At 38.2% G+C, this 19,520-nt stretch overlaps 1 protein-coding gene across 6 annotated transcripts in view; it reads left to right on the top strand.

Annotated features, from left to right (window-relative positions):
* PPP2R3A (protein phosphatase 2 regulatory subunit B''alpha) overlaps positions 1-19,520 on the top strand; it is a 219,486-nt gene that overhangs the window by 117,737 nt on the left and 82,229 nt on the right. For all 6 annotated transcript variants that reach the window (XM_059065088.2, XM_067033743.1, XM_067033744.1 and 3 more), the window contains one exon: positions 16,632-16,706. In XM_059065088.2, coding sequence (XP_058921071.1) covers positions 16,632-16,706 — 75 coding nt within the window. The remainder of the gene's footprint in view (positions 1-16,631; positions 16,707-19,520) is intronic.

The following is a 19,520-nucleotide window of genomic DNA, read 5'->3' as shown; positions in this document are numbered from 1 at the left end:
GTGGGGAGTGGGGGGAATCTGGAGATCTGTTGCCCAACAATGTGCAAGTGGTTGACAATACTGTACTATATGCTTGGAAATTGTGGGGAGGATGAATCATGTATTTTTTTTTGCCACAAAAAGAAAAGAAAAGGCAGGGTGGCTATATTAATGTCAGACAAAGTAGTTTTTAGAGAAAATAATGTTGCTAGGGAATGATAAAGGGATCAATTTATCAAGAGGATATAACCATTCTAAATGTTTATACACCTAATAACAGACCTTCAAACTCCATGAATCAATATCCGATAGAACTGCAAGGATAAATCCACAATTATAGTGGTAGATTTCCACGTGCTGCTCTGAATAATGAATAGAACAAGTAGAGAGAAAATCAATAAGGATATAGAACACTTAAACAAGACTATCAACCAACCTGACCTAATAAACATTTGTATTACACTTCACCCAACAACAGCAGAATACACATTCCTTTATTTTTTTCTCTGAAATCTTGATATATCTTATTATATTTTTTCCCACATGTTATCTTTTCTACTTTATATTGAAAACCAGAAAGGGTATTAGAAATCTGAGTAAGAAGGTATGGTTCACACATAGCTTTGTCATACAGCATACACATTCCTTTAACATGTACACAGAATATTTACCAAAATAGACCACATTCTGGGCCATAGAACAAATCTCAACAAATTTTAAATATTCCGCTCACAGAAATGTTCTCTGACTATAATGGAATTAAATTAGAAATAATAACAGATCTGTGAAAAATTCCTAAATATTTGATAACTAAATAACCTATGGGTCAGAGAAGAAGAAATCAAAAGGAAAATTAGGAAGTATTTCAAAATGAATGAAAATGAAAATACAACATATCAAAATTTATGGGATTCTGCTAAAGCTGTATTTATTTATTTTTTTACTTCCTATTTTATTTTTTTGAATTAAAAAAATTTTTTATACAGCAGGTTCTTATTAGTTATCTATTTTATACATATACTGTATATATGTCAATCCCAATCTCCCAATTCATCCCACTCACCCACCCCCACGCTTTCCCCCCTTGGTGTCCATACGTCTGTTCTCTACATCTGTGTCTCTATTTCTGCCTTGCAAACCAGTTCAACTGTACCATTTTTCTAGATTACACATATATGCATTAATATACGATATTTGTTTTTCTCTTTCTGACTTACTTTACTCTGTATGACAGTCTTTAGGTTCATCTACATCTCTACAAATGACCCAATTTCATTCCTTTTTATGGCTGAGTAATATTCCATTGTATATATGTACCACATCTTCTTCATACTTTCTTCTGTCGATGGGCATTTGGGTTGCTTCCATGACCTGGCTATTGTAAATAGTGCTGCAGTGAACACTGGGGTGCATGTGTCTTTTTGAATTATGGTTATCTCTGGGTATATGCCCAGTAGTGGGATTGCTGGGTCATATGGTAGCTCTATTTTTAGTTTTTTAAGGCACCTCTCTACTGTGTTCCACAGTGGCTGTATCAATTTACATTCCACCAGCAGTGCAGGAGGGTTCCCTTTTCTCCACACCCTCTCCAGCATTTGTTGTTTGTAGATTTTCTGATGATGCCCATTCTAACTGGTGTGGTGATACCTCAGTGTAGTTTTGATTTGCATTTCTCTAATAATTAGTGATGTTGAGCAGCTTTTCATGTGCCTCTTGGCCATCTGTATGTCCTTGGAGAAATGTCTATTTAGGTCTTCTGCCCATTTTTGAATTGGGTTGTTCGTTTTTTTAATATTGAGCTGCGTGAGCTGTTTATATATTTTGGAGATTGATCCTTTGTCTGTTGATTCGTTTGCAAATATTTTCTCCCATTCTCAGGGTTGTCTTTTCATCTTGTTTACAGTTTCCTTTGCTGTGCAAAAGCTTTTAGGTTTCATTAGGTCCCATTTATTTATTTTTATTTTTATTTCCATTACTCTATGAGGTGGGTCAAAAAAGATCTGGCTGTGATTTATGTCAGAGTGTTCTTCCTATGCTTTCCTCTAAGCGTTTTATGGTGTCCAGTCTTACATTTAGGTCTTTAACCCATTTTGAGTTTCTTTTTGTATATGGTGTTAGGGAGTGTTCTAATTTCATTCTTTTACATGTAGCTATCCAGTTTTCCCAGCACCACTTATTGAAGAGACTGTCTTTTCTCCAAGGCAAGGTATCCTTGCCTCCTTGTCATACATTAGTTGACCATAGGTGCATGGGTTTATCTCTCAGCTTTCTATGCTGTCCCATTGATCTCTTTTTCTGTTATTGTGCCAGTACCATATTGTCTTGATTACTGTAGCTTTGTAGTGTAGTCTGAAGCCAGGGAGTCTGATTCCTCCAGCTCTGTTTTTTGCCCTCAACATTGCTTTGGCTATTCGGGTTTTTTGTGTCTCCATACAAATTTTAAGATTTTTTGTTCTAGTTCTGTAAAAAATGTCATTGGTAATTTGATAGAGATTGCATTGAATCTGTAGATTGCTTTGGGTAGTATAATCATTTTCACAGTATTGATTCTTCCAATCCAGGAACATGGTATATCTCTCCGTCTGTGTCATTTTTGATTTCTTTCATCAGTGTCTTATAGTTTTCTGAGGACAGGTTTTTTATCTCCTTAGGGAGGTTCATACCTAGGTATTTTATTCTTTTTGTTGCAATAGTGAATGGGATTGTTTCCTTAATTTCTCTTTCTGATCTTTCATTGTTAGTGTATAGGAATGCAAGAGATTTCTGTGCATTCATTTTGTATCCTGCAACTTTACCAGATTTATTCATTAGCTCTAGTAGTTTTCTGGTGGCATCTTTAGGTTATCTATGTATTGTATCATATCATCGGCATGATAGTTTTAGTATCATGCAAAATAGTGACAGTTTTACTTTTTCTTTTCCAATTTATATTCCTTTTATTTCTTTTTTGTCTCTGATTGCCGTGGTTAGGACTTCCAAAACTATGTTGAATAATAGTGGTGAGAGTGGACAGCCTTGTCTTGCTCCTCATGTTAGAGGAAATGCTTTCAGTTTTTCACCATTGAGAATGATGTTTGCTGTGAGTTTGTCATATATGTCCTTTATTATGTTGAGGTAGGTTCCCTCTTATGCCCTCTTTCTGGAGAGTTTTTATCATAAATGGGTGTTGAATTTTGTCAAAAGCTTTTTCTGGATCTATTGAGATGATCATATGCTTTTTATTCTTCAATTTGTTAATATGGTGTATCACATTGATTGACTGGCATATATTGAAGAATGCTTGCATCCCTGGGATAAATCCCACTTGATCATGGTGTATGATCCTTTTAATGTGCTGTTGGATTCTGTTTGCTAGTATTTTGTTGAGGATTTTTGCATCTATATTCATCAGTGATATTGGTCTGTAGTTTTCTTTTTTTGTAGTATCTTTGTCTGGTTTTGGTATCAGGGTGATGTTGGCCTCGTAGAATGAGTTTGGGAGTGTTGCTTCCTCTGCAGTTTTTTGGAAGAGTTTGAGTAGGATGGGTGTTAGCTCTTCTCTAAATGTTTAGTAGAATTCACCTGTGAAGCCATCTGGTCCTGGACTTTTGTTTGTTGGAAGATTTTTAATCACAGTTTCAATTTCATTACTTGTGATTAGTCTGTTCACATTTTCTATTTCTTCCTGGTTCAGTCTGGGAAGGTTATACCTTTCTAAGAATTTGTCCATTTCTTCCAGGTTGTCCATTTTATTGGCATAGAGTTGCTTGTAGTAGTCTCTTATGATGCTTTGTATTTCTGCAGTGTCCATTGTAACTTCTCCTACTTCATTTCTAATTTTATTGATTTGAGTCCTCTCCCTCTTTTTCTTGATGAGTCTGGATAATGGTTTATCAATTTTGTTTATCTTCTCAAAGAACCAGCTTTTAGTTTTGTTGATCTTTGCTGTTGTTTTCTTTGTTTTTATTTCATTTATTTCTGCTCTGAACTTTATGATTTCTCTCCTTCTTCTAATTTTGGGTTTTGTTTGTTCTTCTTTCTCTAGTTCCTTTAGGTGTAAGGTTAGTTTATTTGAGATTTTTCTTGTTTCTTGAGGTAGGATTGCATTGCTATAAACTTCCCTCTTAGAACTGCTTTCGCTACATCCCATAGGTTTTGGATCATCATGTTTTTCTTATCATTTGTCTCTAGGTTTTTTTTTTATTTCCTCTTTGATTTCTTCAGTGATCTCTTGGTTATTTAGTAACGTATTGTTTAGGCTCCATGTGTTTGTGTTTTTTACGTTTTTTTTCCCCTGTAATTGATTTCTAATCTCATGGCATTGTGGTCAGAAAAGATGTTTGATATGATTTCAGTTTCCTTAAATTAATTGAGGCTTGATTTGTGACCCAAGATGTGACCTATCCTGGATAATGTTCTGTGTGCACTTGAGAAGTGTAATCTGCTGTTTTCTGATGGAATATCCTATAAATATCAATTAAATCTATCTGGTCTATATTGTCATTTAAACTTGTGTTTCCTTATTAATTTTCTGTCTCGATGATCTGTCCATTGGTGTAAGTGAGGTGTTAAAGTTCCCCACTATTATTGTGTTACTGTCGATTTCCTATTTTATAGCTGTTAGCATTTGCCTTATGTATTGAGGTGCTTCTTTGTTGGATGCATATATATTTATAATTGTTGTATCTTCTTCTTGGGTTGATCCCTTGATCATTATGTAGTGTCCTTCCTTGTCTTTTGTAACAGTCTTTATTTTGAAATCAATTTTATCTGATATGACTATTGCTACTCTCACTTTCTTTTGATTTCCATTTGCATGGAATATCTTTTTCCATTCCTTCACTTTCTGTCTGTATGTGTCCCTAGGTCTGAAGTGGGTCTCTTGTAGACAGCATATATATGGACCTTGTTTTTGTATCCATTCAGCGAGCCTGTGTCTTTTGGTTGGAGCATTTAATCCATTCACGTTTAAGGTAATTATCGATATGTATGTTCCTGTTACCATTTTCTTAATTGTTTTGGGTTTGTTTCTGTAGGTCCTTTTCTTCTCTTGTGTTTCCCATGTAGAGATGTTCCTTTAGCATTTGTTTGTAGAGCTGGTTTGGTGGTGCTGAATTCTCTTAGCTTTTGCTTGTCTGTAAAGCTTTCGATTTCTCTGTCGAATCTGAATGAGATCCTTGCCAGCTAGAGTAATCTTGGTTGTAGGTTCTTCCCTTTCATCGCTTTAAATATATGGTGCCACTCCCTTCTGGCTTGTAGAGTTTCTGCTGAGAAATCAGCTGTTAACCTCATGGGAGTTCCCTTGTATGTTATTTTTCCCTTGTTGCTTTTAATAATTTTTGTTTGTCTTTAATTTTTGTCAATTTGATTACTGTGTGTCTCGGCATGTTTCTCTTTGGGTTTATCCTGCCTGGGACTCTCTGTGCTCCCTGGACTTGGGTGGCTATTTCCTTTCCCACGTTACAGAAGTTTTCGACTATAATCTCTTCAAATATTTTCTCTGGTCCTTTCTCTCTCTCTTCTCCTTCTGGGACCCCTATAATGCGAATGTTTTTGCATTTAATGTTGTCCCAGAGGTCTCTTAGGCTGTCTTCATTTCTTTTCATTCTTTTTTCTTTATTCTGTTCCACAGCAGTGAATTCCACCATTCTGTCTTCCAAGTCACTTATCTGTTCTTCTGCCTCAGTTATTCTGCTATTGATTCCTTCTAGTGTATTTTTCATTTCAGTTATTGTATTGTTCATCTCTGTTTGTTTGTTCTTCAATTCTTCTAGGTGTTTGTTAAACATTTCTTGCATCTTCTCAATCTTTGCCTCCATTATTTTTCTGATGTCCTGGATCATCTTCACTATCATTACTCTGAATTCTTTTTCTGGAAGGTTGTGTATCTCTACTTCTTTTAGTTGTTTTTCTGGGGTTTTATCTGGTTCCTCTATCTGGTACGTAGTCCTCTGCCTTTTCATTTTGTCTATCTTTCTGTGAATGTGGTTTTCATTCCACAGGCTGCAGGATTGTAGTTCTTCTTGCTTCTGCTGTGTGCCTTCTGGTGGATGAGGCTATCTAAGAGGTTTGTGCAAGCTTCCTGATGGGAGGGATTGTGATGGGTACAGTTGGGTATTGCTCTGGTGGGCAGAGCTCAGTAAAACTTTAATCTGCTTGTCTGCTGATGGGTAGGGCTGAGTTCCCTCCCTGTTGGTTGTTTGGCCTGAGGAAACCCAGCACTGGAGGCTACAGCCTCTTTGATGGGGCTAATGGAGGACTCCAGGAGGGCTCATGCCAAGGAGTACTCCTCAGAACTTCTGCTGCCAGTGTCCTTGTCCCCGTGGTGAGCCACAGCCACCCCCCGCCTCTGCAAGAGACCCTCCAACACTATCAGGTAGGTCTGATTCAGTCTCCTATGGGGTCACTGTTCCTTCCCCCTGGGTCCTGATGTGCACACTACTTTGTGTGTGCCCTCCAAGAGTGGAGTCTGTTTCCCCCAGTCCTGTTGAAGTCCTGGAATCAAATCCCTCTAGGCTGAGAAGTCTGATTCTCTGGGAATTCCTCCTCCTGTTGCCAGATCCCCAGGTTGGGAACCCTGACGTGGGGCTCAGAACCTTAACTCCAGTGGGTGGACTTCTGTGGTATAATTTTTCTCCAGTTTGTGAGTCACCCACCCAGCAGTTATGGGATTTGATTTTATTGTGATTGTGCCCCTCCTACTGTCTCACTTCGGCTTCTCCTTTGTCTTCGGATGTGGGATATCTTTTTTGGTGAGTTCCAGTGTCTTCCTCTGGATGATTGTTCAGCAGTTAGTTGTGATTCCGGCGCTCTTGCAAGAGGGAGTGAGTGCACATCCTTCTACTCCGCCATCTTGAGCCCATCACTTTAAAGCTGTATTTAATAAGTGAGTTTAGCAAGGTTACAGTTACATTATTAATGTACAAAACTCAATTTCTTTCTATATACTAGCAACAAATAATTGGAAATTGAAATCTTTCAAATACCATTTATAATACTACCCAAAAATATCACATACTTAGAGGCAGATCTGACAATAGATGTGCAAGACATGTGTACTGAAAACAGTAGAACATTGCTGAGAGAAATTAAGATTTATATAAATGGAGAGATTGTCTTCTTTATGGATGGGAAGACTTGATATTATTAAGATGTCAGTTTTACATTAGATTTGACTCTTAGGACCATAGTAATGTTTTGCATACTCTCCCTGCAATAAATAATGAAGTATAATCAACCAAGACCTGTAGGCAAGAAACCCAAAATAGAATATAAACAGTAACAAATGAACTGAACTGTATTACAAATGGATAACACAACCGCATTAAAGAGTATAAAGGAAGATAAGGAAAGAGCTAACCTAAGTAACCTTGGAAACAATATTTTATCTGGATACTCTTTTAAGACTAAAGACAAAAGGTACTGTACACAAATACTGTAGTCTAGTTAGTAAATTTCTTTATCAATGGGGTAGGTGTTGGCAAGTCTGTTAAAGTTACAAAGGAAAGGGGGAAGTCAAGAATGAACCTTGCGGTATTGAATTGAAATCAGTTATCTGTATGATTACATAGTTTTTAATATACACAGATAGAAAGAGAAAGAACTATATGTGTGTGCGTGGACTGATATACATACATATATATATATCCTAGTTCTGTCTGCCAAGAGGATCCACTAGCAATGACACCCTAGTAGTAACAAGCAGCCCCCAGATTTGGTTTCTCAATACCATTCTGCAGTAAAAGGAATCAGGGCTGCTTGGAGAAAAGTTGATTCTAGGGCTGGAGCGTGGAAAATAGAAGACGAGACTGGACCATCCTGTGATACCAAAAAATACAGAAGTGCTCACAAAAGGATGGGGCATGTCAAGAGGACACAGGAGCCAATTTAAAAGAGTTCCCAGTGACCAAAGCTAGCTCATAAATTGAATAAATAAGTACACCAGAGAGAAAGGACAGCTCTTCCTTATAGAAGAATTTCAGTTAATAAATGTAGAGGGAATGAAGGAAAAAACAAACTCCACTATATAAATTAGGTAGAGGGAGACCTTCAAGATGGTGGAAGAATAAGACATGGAGATCACTTTCCTCCCCACAGATACATCAGAAATACATCTACATGTGGAACAACTCCTACAGAACACCTACTGAATGCTGACAGAAGACCTCAGAGCTCCCAAAAGACAAGAAACTCCCCACGTACCTGGGTAGGGCAAAAGAAAAAACAGAGACAAAAGAATAGGGACGGGACCTGCACCAGTGGGAGGGAGCTGTGAAGGAGGAAAGGTTTCCACGCGCTAGGAATCCCCTTCACTCATGGAGACAGGGGGTAGGTAGGGGGGGAGCTTCAGAGCTACGGAGGAGAGCGCAGCAACAGGGGTGCAGAGGGCAAAGCAGAGAGATTCCTGCACAAAAGATTGCTGCTGACCAGCACTCACCAGCCAGAGAGGCTTGTCTGCTCACCCACTGGGACGGGTTGGGGCTGGGAGCTGAGGCTCCGCCTTTGGAGGTCAGATCCCAAGGAGAGGACTGGAGTTGCCTGCATGAACACAGCCTGAGAGGGCTAGTGCGCCACAACTAGCCAGGAGGAGGTCCGGGAAAAAGTCTGGAACTGCCTAAGAGGCAAGAGACCATTGTTTTGGGGTGCACGAGGAGAGGGGATTCAGAGCACCGCCCAGACAAGTGCCAGAGACAGGCGCAAGCTGCAGCCATCAGCACGGACACCAGAGACAGGCATGAGACGTTAGGGCTGCTGCTGCAGCCACCAAGAAGCCTGTGTGCAAGCACAGGTCATTGTCCACCCCTCCCCTCCCAGGAGCCTGTGCAGCCCGCCACTGCCAGGGTCCCGTGATGGAGGGACAACTTCCCCGGGAGAACACACGGCGCGCCTCAGGCTGTTGCAACATCATTTTGGCCTCTGTTGCCACAGGCTTGCCCTGCTTTCCGTACCCCGTCCTCCCCCCGGCCTGAGTGAGCCAGAGCCCCCTAATCAGCTGCTACTTTTAACCCTGTCCTGTCTGGGCAGGAACAGATGCCCTCAGGCGACCTACACACAGAGGTCAGGCAAATCCAAAGCTGAATCCCAGGAGCTGTGCTAACAAAGAAGAGAAAGGGAAACTTCTCCCAGCAGCCTCAGGAACAGCGGATTAAATCTCCACAATCAACTTGATGTACCCTGCATCTGTGGAATACGTGAATAGACAACAAATAATCCCAAAATTGAGGTGGTGGACTTTGGGAGCAATGATATATATTTTTTTCTCCTTTTTCTCTTTTTGTGAGTGTGTATGTGTATGCTTCCACGTGTGATTTTCTCTGTATAGCTTTGCTTTTACCATTTGTCCTAGGGTTCTGTCTGTCCGTTTTATTTATTTTTTTTAGTATAGTTTTTAGCGCTTGTTATCATTGATGGATTTGTTTTTTGGTTTGGTTGCTCTCTTCCTTCTTTTATTCCTTTTTCTTTTTTATTTATTTTTAATTTTTAAATTTTTAATAATTTTTTATTTTAATAACTTAATTTTATTGTATTTCTTTTTTTTCTCTTTCTTTCTTTCATTTTTTCTCCCTTTTCTTCTGAGCCGTGTGTATGACAGGGTCTTGGTGCTCTGGCAAGGTGTCAGGCCTGTGCTTCTGAGGTGGGAGAGCCAAGTTCAGGACATTGGTCCACCAGAGACCTCCCAGCTCCACATAATATCAAATGGCGAAAGCTCGCCCAGAGATCTCCATCTTAACTCTAAGACCCAGCTCCACTCAACGACCAGCAAGCTACAGTGCTGGACACCCTATGCCAAACCACTAGCAAGACAGGAACACAACCCCACCCATTAACACAGAGGCTGCCTAAAATCATAATAAGGTTACAGACACACCAAAACACACCACCGGACACGGACCTGCACACCAGAAAGACAAGATCCAGCCTCATCCAGCAGAAAACAGGCACTAGTCCCCTCCACCAGGAAGCCTACACAGCCCACTGAACCACCCTTAGCCACTGGGGGCAGACACCAAAAACAGGAACTACGAACCTGCAGCCTGCAAAAAGGAGACCCCAAACACAGTGAGTTAAGCAAAATGAGAAGGCAGCAAAACACACAGCAGATGAAGGAGCAAGGTAAAAACCCACCAGACCAAACAAATGAAGAATAGGCAGTCTACCTGAAAAAGAATTCAAAGTAATGATAGTAAACATGATCCAAAATCTTGGAAATAGAATGGAGAAAATACAAGAAATGTTTGATAAGGACCTAGAAGAACTAAAGAGTAAAGAAACAATGATGAACAATACAATAAATGAAAGTTAAAATTCTCGAGAATGAATCAGTAGCAGAATAACTGAGGCAGAAGTACGGATACATGACTTGGAAGATAAAAGAGTGGAAATAACTACTGCAGAGCAGAATAAAGAAAAAATAATGAAAAGACTTGAGGACAGTCTCAAAGACCTCTGGGACAACATTAAACACACCAATATTCGAATCATAGGGGTCCCAGAAGAAGAAGAAAAAGAGAAAGGGACTGAGAAAATATTAGGAGAGATTATAGTTGAAAATTTCCCTAATATGGGAAAGGAAATAATTAATCAAGTCCAGGAAGCATGGAGAGTCCCATACAAGATAAATACAAGGAGAAACACGCCAAGACACATATTGATAAAACTATCAAAAATTAAATACAAAGAAAAAATATTAAAAGCAGCAACAGAAAAACAACAAATATATATAAGGGAATCCCAATAAGGTTAACAGCTGATCTTTCAGCAGAAACTCTGCAAGCCAGAAGGGAGTGGCAGAACATAGTCAAAGTGATGAAGGAGAAAAACCTAAAAGCAAGATTACTCTACCCAACAAGGATCTCATTCAGATTCGATGGAGCAATTAAAACCTTTATAGACAAACAAAACTTAAGAGAATTCAGCAGCACCAAACAGCTTTATAACAAATGCTAAAGGAACTTCTCTAGGCAGGAAACACAAGAGAAGGAAAAGACCTACAATAACAAACCCAAAACAATTAAGAAAATGGTAATAGAAACATACATATTGATAGTTACCTTAAATGTAAATGGATTAAATGTTCCCAGCAAAAGACATAGACTGGCTGAATGGATACAAAAACCAGACCCATATACATGCTGTCTAAGAGACCCACTTCAGACCTAGGGACACATACAGACTGAGAATGAGGAGATGGAAAAAGATATTCCATGCAAATGGAAATCAAAAGAAAGCTGGAGTAGCAGTACTCATATCAGATGAAATACACTTTAAAATAAAGAATGTTACAAAAGACAAGGAAGGACACTACATAATGGTCAAGGGATCAACCCAAGAAGAAGATACAACAATTATAAATATACATGCACCCAACATAGGAGCACCTCGATACATAAGGCAAGTACTAACAGCTATAAAAGAGAAAATCGACAGTAACACAATAATAGTGGGGGACTTTACCAACTCACTTACAGCAATGGACAGATCATCCAAACAGAAAATTAATAAGGAAACACAAGCTTTAAATGACACAACAGACCCGATAGATTTAATTGATATTTATAGGACATTCGATGCAAAAACAGCATATTACACTTTCTTCTCAAGTGCGCATGGAAGATTCTCCAGGATAGATCACATCTTCGGTCACAAATCAAGCCTCAGTAAATTTAAGAAAATTGAAATCATATCAAGCATCTTTTCTGACCACAACGCCATGAGATTAGAAATCAGTTAAAGGGAAAACAAACGTAAAAATCACGAACACATGGAGGCTAAACAGTATGTTACTAAATAACCAAGAGATCACTGTAGAAATCAAAGAGGAAAAACATGATCCAAAACCTATGGGATGCAGCAAAAGCAGTTCTAAGAGGGGAAGTTTATAGCAATACAAACCTACCTCAAGAAACAATAAAAATCTCAAATAAACTAACCTTACAGCTAAAGTAACTAGAGAAAGAAGAACAGACAAAACCCAAAATTAGTAGAAGGAAAGAAAACATAAAGTTCAGAGCAGAAATATATGAAATAGAAACAAAGAAAACAATAGCAAAGATCAATAAAACTAAAAGCTGGTTCTTTGAGAAGATAAACAAAATTGATAAACCATTAGCCAGACTCATCAAGAAAAAAGGGGCAAACTCACATCAATAGAAATAGAAATGAAAAAGGAGAAGTAACAACTGACACTGCAGAAATACAAAAGATCATGAGAGATTAGTACAAGCAACTGTATGCCAATAGAATGGACAACCTGGAAGAAATGGACACATTCTTAGAAAAGCACAACCTTCCAAGACTGAACCAGGAAGAAATAGAAAATATAAACAGACCAATCACAAGCACTGAAATTGAGACTGTGATTAAAAATCTTCCAGCAAACAAAAGCCCAGGACCAATTGGCTTCTCAGGCAAATTCTATGAGACATTTAGAGATGAACTAACACCTATCCTTCTCAAACTCTTCCAAAATATAGCAGAGGGAGGAACACTCCCCAACTCATTCTACAAGGCCACCATCGCCCTGATACCAAAACCAGACAGAGATGTCACAAAGAAAGAAAACTACAGGCCAATATCACTGATGAACACAGATGCAAAAATCCTCAACAAAATACTACCAACAGCACATTAAAATGATCATACACCATGGTCAAGTGGGGTTTATCCCAGGAATGCAAGAATTCTTCAATATATGCACATCAATCAGTGTGACACACCATATTAATAAATTGAAGAAAAAAAACATATGATCATCTCAATAGATGCAGAAAAAGCTTTAGACAAAATTCAACACCCATTTATGATAAAAACCCTCCAGAAAGTAGGCATAGAGGGAACTTATCTCAACATAATGAAGGCCATATATGACAAATCCACAACCAGCATCGTCCTCAATGGTGAAAAACTGAAAGTATTTCCTCTAAGATCAGGAACAAGACAAGGGTGCCCACTCTCACCACTGTTATTCAACATATTTTTGGATGTTTTAGCCACAGCAATCAGAACAGCAAAAGAAATAAAAGGAATCCAAATCGGAAAAGAAGAAGTAAAGCTGTCACTGTTTGCAGATGACATGATACTATACATAGAGAATGCTACCAGAAAACTACTAGAGCTAATCAATGAATTTGGTAAAGTAGCAGGATGCAAAATTAATGCACAGAAATGTCTTGCATTCCTATACACTAATGATGAAAAATTTGAAAGAGAAATTAAGTAAACACTCCCATTTCCCACTGCAACAAAAAGAATAAAATACCCAGGAATAAACCTACCTAAGGAGACAAAAAATCTGTATGCAGAAAACTATAAGACACTGATGAAAGAAATTAAAGATGATAAAAACAGATGGAGAGATATACCATGTTCTCAGATTGGAAGAATCAACATTGTGAAAATGACTATACTACCCAAAGCAATCTACAGATTCAGTGCAATCCCTATCAAACTACCAATGACATTTTTCACAGAACTAGAACAAAAAATTTTGCAATTTGTATGGAAACACAAAAGACCCCGAATAGCCAAATCAATCCTTAGAAAGAAAAACAGAGCTAGAGGTATCAGGCTCCCTGACTTCAGACTATACTACAAAGCTGCAGTAATCAAGACAGTATGATACTGGCACAAAAACACAAATACAGGTCATTGGAACAGGATAGAAAGCCCAGAGACAAACCCACGCACGTATGAACACCTTATTTTTGGTAAAGGAGGCAAGAATACACAATGGAGAAAAGATAGCTTCTTCAGTAAGTGGTGCTGGGAAAACTGGACAGCTACATGTAAAAGAATGAAATTAGAACACTCCCTAACACCATACACAAAAAGAAACTCAAAATGGATTAAACACATAAATGTAAGGCCAGACACTACAAAACTCCTAGAGGAAAACATAGGCAGAACACTATGACATAAATCACAGCAAGATCCTTTTTGACCTACCTCCTAGAGAAATGGAAATAAAAACAAAAATAAACAAATGGGACCTAGTGAAAGTTAAAAGCTTTTGCACAGCAAAGATACCATAAACAAGATGAAAAGACAACCCTCAGAATGGGAGAAAATATTTGCAAATGAAGCAACTGACAAAAGATTCATCTCCAAAATGTACAAGCAGCTCATGCAGCTTAATATCAAAAAAACAAACAACCAATCCAAAAATGGGCAGAAGACCTAAATAGACATTTCTCCAAAGAAGATATACACCTTGCCAACAAACACATGAAAGAATGCTCAGCATCACTAATTATTAGAGAAATGCAAATCAAAACTACACTGAGGTATCACCTCACACTGGTCAGAATGGCCATCATCAAAAAATCTACAAACAGTAAATGGTGGAGAGGGTGTGGTGAAAAGGGAACCCTCTTGCACTGTTGTTGGGAATGTAAATTGATACAGCCGCTATGGAGAACAGTATGGAGGTTCCTTAGAAAACTAAAAATCTAACTACCATATGACCCAGCAATCCCACTACTGGCCATATACCCTGAGAAAAGCATAATTCAATAAGAGACATGTACCACAGTGTTCATTGCAGCACTAACAATAGCCAGGACATGGAAGCACCCTAAGTGTCCCTCAACAGCTGAATGGATAAAGAAGATGTGACACATATATACAATGGAATATTACTCAGCCCTAAAAAGTAATGAAATTGAGTTATTTGTAGTGAGGTGGATGGACCTAGAGTCTGTCATACAGGCTGAAGTAAGTCAGAAAGAGAAAAACAAATACCATATGCTAACACATATATATGGAATCTTTAAAAAAAAATGGTTATGAAGAACTTAGGGGCAGGACAGGAATAAGGACGCAGACGTAGAGAATGGACTTGAGGACACAGGGAGGGGGAAGGGTAAGCTGGGACGAAATGAGAGACTGGCATGGACTTATATATACTACCAAATGTAAACTAGATAGCTTGTGGGAAGCAGCCGCATAGCACAGGGATATCAGCTCGGTACTTGGTTACCATCTAGAGGGGTGGGATAGGGAGGGTGGGAGGAAGATGCAAGAGGGAAGAGATATGGGGATATATGTTTATGTATAGCTGATTCACTTTGTTATCAAGCAGAAACTAACACACCATTGTAAAGCAATTATACTCCAGTAAAGATGTTTAATAAATAAATAAGGTAAACACCACTATATAAATGCCACAGTCAGTTTCTGTCAATGGCTGCTGAAATCTGTGGGTACAAGTTTTCAGAGAAACAGGATATTAGCAGAGTCTTAAAGTATCTCCCCCATGATATTTATCAGTTATTAAGAGGTAATAATAAATTTATGGTGGCAACCCAGCAGATACCACTTTAAAACAAGTGTGTTCAAAAATTAACACAATTTGTAAGACATATCAGCATCACATACTCCTTGTAAGACTGAAAAGGACACAACATCACTTCTGTGGTATACCCATTAAAAGTGTGTAACTTTAATGATGAGGAAATACCAGACAATGCCACATTGAGAGACATTCTACAGAATAACTAACCAGAACTCATAAAGTGTCAGAATCATGAAATAAAAGGAAAGAGTGAAGAACTGCCACAGATTGGGAGAGACCAATGAGACACAAGAACTAATGCAGTTAGGATCCTGGAACAGAAAAAACATATTAGGGGAAAAGCTGGAAATTTTTGAATAAGGTCTGTAGTTTTAGTATTACATCAATGTTCATTTCCTAGTTTTGATAATTGTACTATGGTTTGTAAGTTGTTACCATTATGGGAAGCTGGGAGAAAGACGTAGGAAATCTCTCTATAAAATTTTTGTAATTTTCTGTAAGTCTAAAATTATTTCCAAATAAAATTTAAAGAAATAATAAGGTCCCTTGGTTTTAGACTCTATTGGTAGGTATGAATAGCTAACTGCTCTGAAGAAACAGAGGAAAGAGATATAAGTGATGTCTGTCCATTCATGACTAGCCAATTAATAGATTATATCGATGTTGCATTGCTGTTGCCTCTGGTTATTAAATTGACAGAATTATCTCCATTAGGTTCTCTAGGCTCATTCAAAGTGCATTTAAAACCTAATTAGAAAATAAAAACAGTATTTCAAGGATTTAATATTCTAATAGTCTTCCATGAGAACAAAATATCAGATTTTAAAATAAATAAAATCCTAAATTGGAAAACAAATTTGTCAACACAGTTATTTTGATGAACATTAGCTGGTTCATACAACTTAACATAGATTTATTTAAAGCTATTTGGCTACAAGGCTATTTTTTTTTCCCAAAATTTCCCATGTGTGTAGTTTGAGAAAGAATCGTTGTAGTGGGCTTGTGTCTATCATCCTTTCTGTGTAAATTTCACTTAGCAATCCCTACCAAGATCTGTGGGATGAATTTCCCGGACATGCATGTTAGAATTACAGTATGTTCCTGTAAGACATTTGATTCATAAATCACCAAATATAGCTTAATTAAAATTTTAACTTTTTATTGACATATACTGTGCATATCAAAAACACACATAAGTATGCTTATGAAATATTTGAATTTAATAAAGTACTAATTAAATTTTAAGTACATTGTTCAATATTCTGAAACAGCGAGTTTGCTCAACTGGCAAGTATTCTACAAGAGGGAAAAAAATTCTGTAGGTGTCTTGGGGTTTTTTTTGGTATGTTTGTTAATTTAGTTTGGTTTTGTTCTTTTTCAGGATGTGGTAGATACACATCCTGGCCTCACGTTCCTGAAAGATGCTCCAGAATTCCACTCCCGCTACATCACCACGGTAGGCCGAGTCCCTTTTTGTCTTAATATAACTCTATAAGTCTCCTTTTTGTCATTATCTAGTATCCAGGCTTTCAGATCTTTACGCAAAATGGGCTATAATGATTATTTTAAGTGGAAGGAAGTTCTAATTATTTCTATCTATTTGCCTTCTTATATGTGTCCAGCACTTAAGAGGTCTCTTGTATATAAAATTTAAGTGATATGCTCATTCTGTCTGGTATTATGAGGTATACCTTTTGCTGTATCATTAATATTGATACCCAGTTGATCTTTAGCATTTGCAAATAATACTGAAAAGAATTTCCAACAGCCTTTTCCAAAAACAGATGTATCTATAGTACCTCAAAGTTAGAACTGAAATGATAATGAAAGATAGATTGTGTGTAATCAGAAAACAAATCATGTAAGAATTTAAAATAACATCACAATCTCCTGTTTTGTGGGGTGTTCTCATTCCATATTTCTCATGCACAGCCTCATTTGGTCAGTCACAGGCAGGGCATGCAGTATGAGTGAGAGCACACAGGCCTACAGCTCACACTGCAGCCACACCAGGCATTCTCTGCCCTAGCTTCCAGATTATCTTTGGAAGAACTCCATAGATGAACCAACCTCAGGGCACACCTCACATTCACAGCCATACCTGGGGGAGATGATCCCTGCCTCTGGCTCCGAGCCCCTGGTAAATAGGACAGTCTCCTCTGAGGAAGGCCCTCTCATTCTTAGGGCACTTTTTGTTGGCTACGGATTTGTTGGTTTCTGTTGAGTTACAAAAAACTACCATTCTTTTTCTACTGTAGGAACTTCATTATTTGCTTTTACATTGATTCTCTTTTGTCATAAAACTTTATAAGACTTTATTTGAACCATAAAGTGTCACTGTCATCCAAGACTATCTCAGAAGTTATTTTTGCCTGTTAACCACAACACTCTACTAAACTACCTCCACTACAATCACCCTGGCCCAGCCAGTCATCCTTGTGTTTCACATGGATTCCTTCTAATTGGTCTCCCTACTTACACCCTCATTGCCCTACAGTCTAGTCTCCACAAAGCAGAGTTATCCTTTGAAAATATAAGTCAGGGCTTCCCTGGTGGCGCAGTGGTTGAGAGTCCGCCGGCCGATGCAGGGGACACGAGTTGGTGCCCCCGTCCGGGAGGATCCTACGTGCCGCGGAGCGGCTGGGCCCGTGAGCCATGGCCGCTGAGCCTGCACATCCGGAGCCTGTGCTCCGCAACGGGAGAGGCCACAAGAGTGAGAGGCCCGCGTACCGAAAAAAAAAATTAAAAATAGAAAACTAAATAAATAAAAGCCAAAGTTCTTGCCAAGACTCTCCGTAACCACTTCCTACACACACACACCCTCACAGCCCCCACTCTGATCTTACCTCCCTCCACCCTGCTTGCCCCTGGCTCACTCTGCTTCAGCAACAACGGCCTGCCTCCTCTCTGTTCCTGGAACAGACCAAACCTGCTTCTGCCTCAGGTGCTTTGTTCTTACTCTTTCCTCTGCCTGTAATTGTCTTCCTACAGATTTCCAAATGACTCACTCCCTCACTTCATCCAGATGTGTGCTCAAATATTCCCTTCAGAGTGAGACCTTCCCTGATCACCCTCTGCCTTCTTCACCCTTCTTCTCCCTATCCCCTCCCTCTACACTTCTATTCCTTTGTTCTGCTTTATTTTCCTTCTTAGCGCCTATATCACTGATATGTGAATTTTTTGTTTATTGTCCATCTCCTTCTCTATAATATGAACTCCATGAGAGGAGGGACTTTGTCTATATTTAGATGTTGCTGTATCTCCAATACCTGGAATAGTGCCTGGCACATGATAGATACACAGTAAGTATTTATTGAGTGAATAAGTGAAGTTATTCATGCTTAAGAATTCTGTACATAACCCTGGTTTCAATTCCAATAGGAATTATTGGGTTCTGATTGCTGACTGTTCTATAAGCTCAGGACGTATTAATAGTATATTAGAATCTCAAGAATTAGAAAAGATCTTAAAGATAATCTAGTCCAACCTTCTACCAATTCAGAAAATGCTGTCTACAGAGGAACCTTTTATTGGATTTGTTCTTAGAAAAGATATTAAAGAACAAAATTATAAAAGAGGTACATTTTCCTTCTATACACTTTCTAGTTTAGTATTTATTGAAGTATGATCGCTGGACCTATGATGGTCTGTAGTCATTTAGCAAGTGGCCCCCAGGAAGTTTTAGGAAGAGTGAAAAGCCATGAAATCATTTTGTTCGCATATAATTCACATTTTCTGAGAAATGCTAGTATGTTAATTGTTGAACAAAAAGAACTACATCGGTCAATTAACAGGATCCAATTAATTATTGCTGCTGACATATTTGCGTGGCATTTGCATATTATTGTTTACATTTCTTAAATTTACGCTTTATTGTTAGTGTTATGCTGCTTTATCCCCAGTTCACAAAAATGAATCCAGTATAACTGATTCACTTTGTTGTACAGCAGAAACTAATACATTGTAAATCAACTATACTCCAATAAAATTTTTTTTTAATGAATCCATTACTCAGTAGTAGTCATTAAAGTGTAAAATACTTGTGAAATAATGATAATGGGGCAACTCAAAACATCATAACATAAATAGTAATTAAGATCCAATTGAGAATACAGAATGAGAATCTGTATGTACTGAGATAAGTGTACCTACTGTTGAGATAATCTCATACTACCCTCCAAAATAGAAAGATGCAAATAAAAAGCATCACACTGAATACCTAGAAAGAATTTTATTGGACTGGTTATCTGTTCTACCCAGTGCCTTTTCT

The sequence above is a fragment of the Kogia breviceps genome, chromosome 5 (genome assembly GCF_026419965.1).
Source record: "Kogia breviceps isolate mKogBre1 chromosome 5, mKogBre1 haplotype 1, whole genome shotgun sequence".
Classification (NCBI taxonomy): domain Eukaryota; kingdom Metazoa; phylum Chordata; class Mammalia; order Artiodactyla; family Physeteridae; genus Kogia; species Kogia breviceps.
This window is presented reverse-complemented; position numbering and strand designations above follow the sequence as displayed.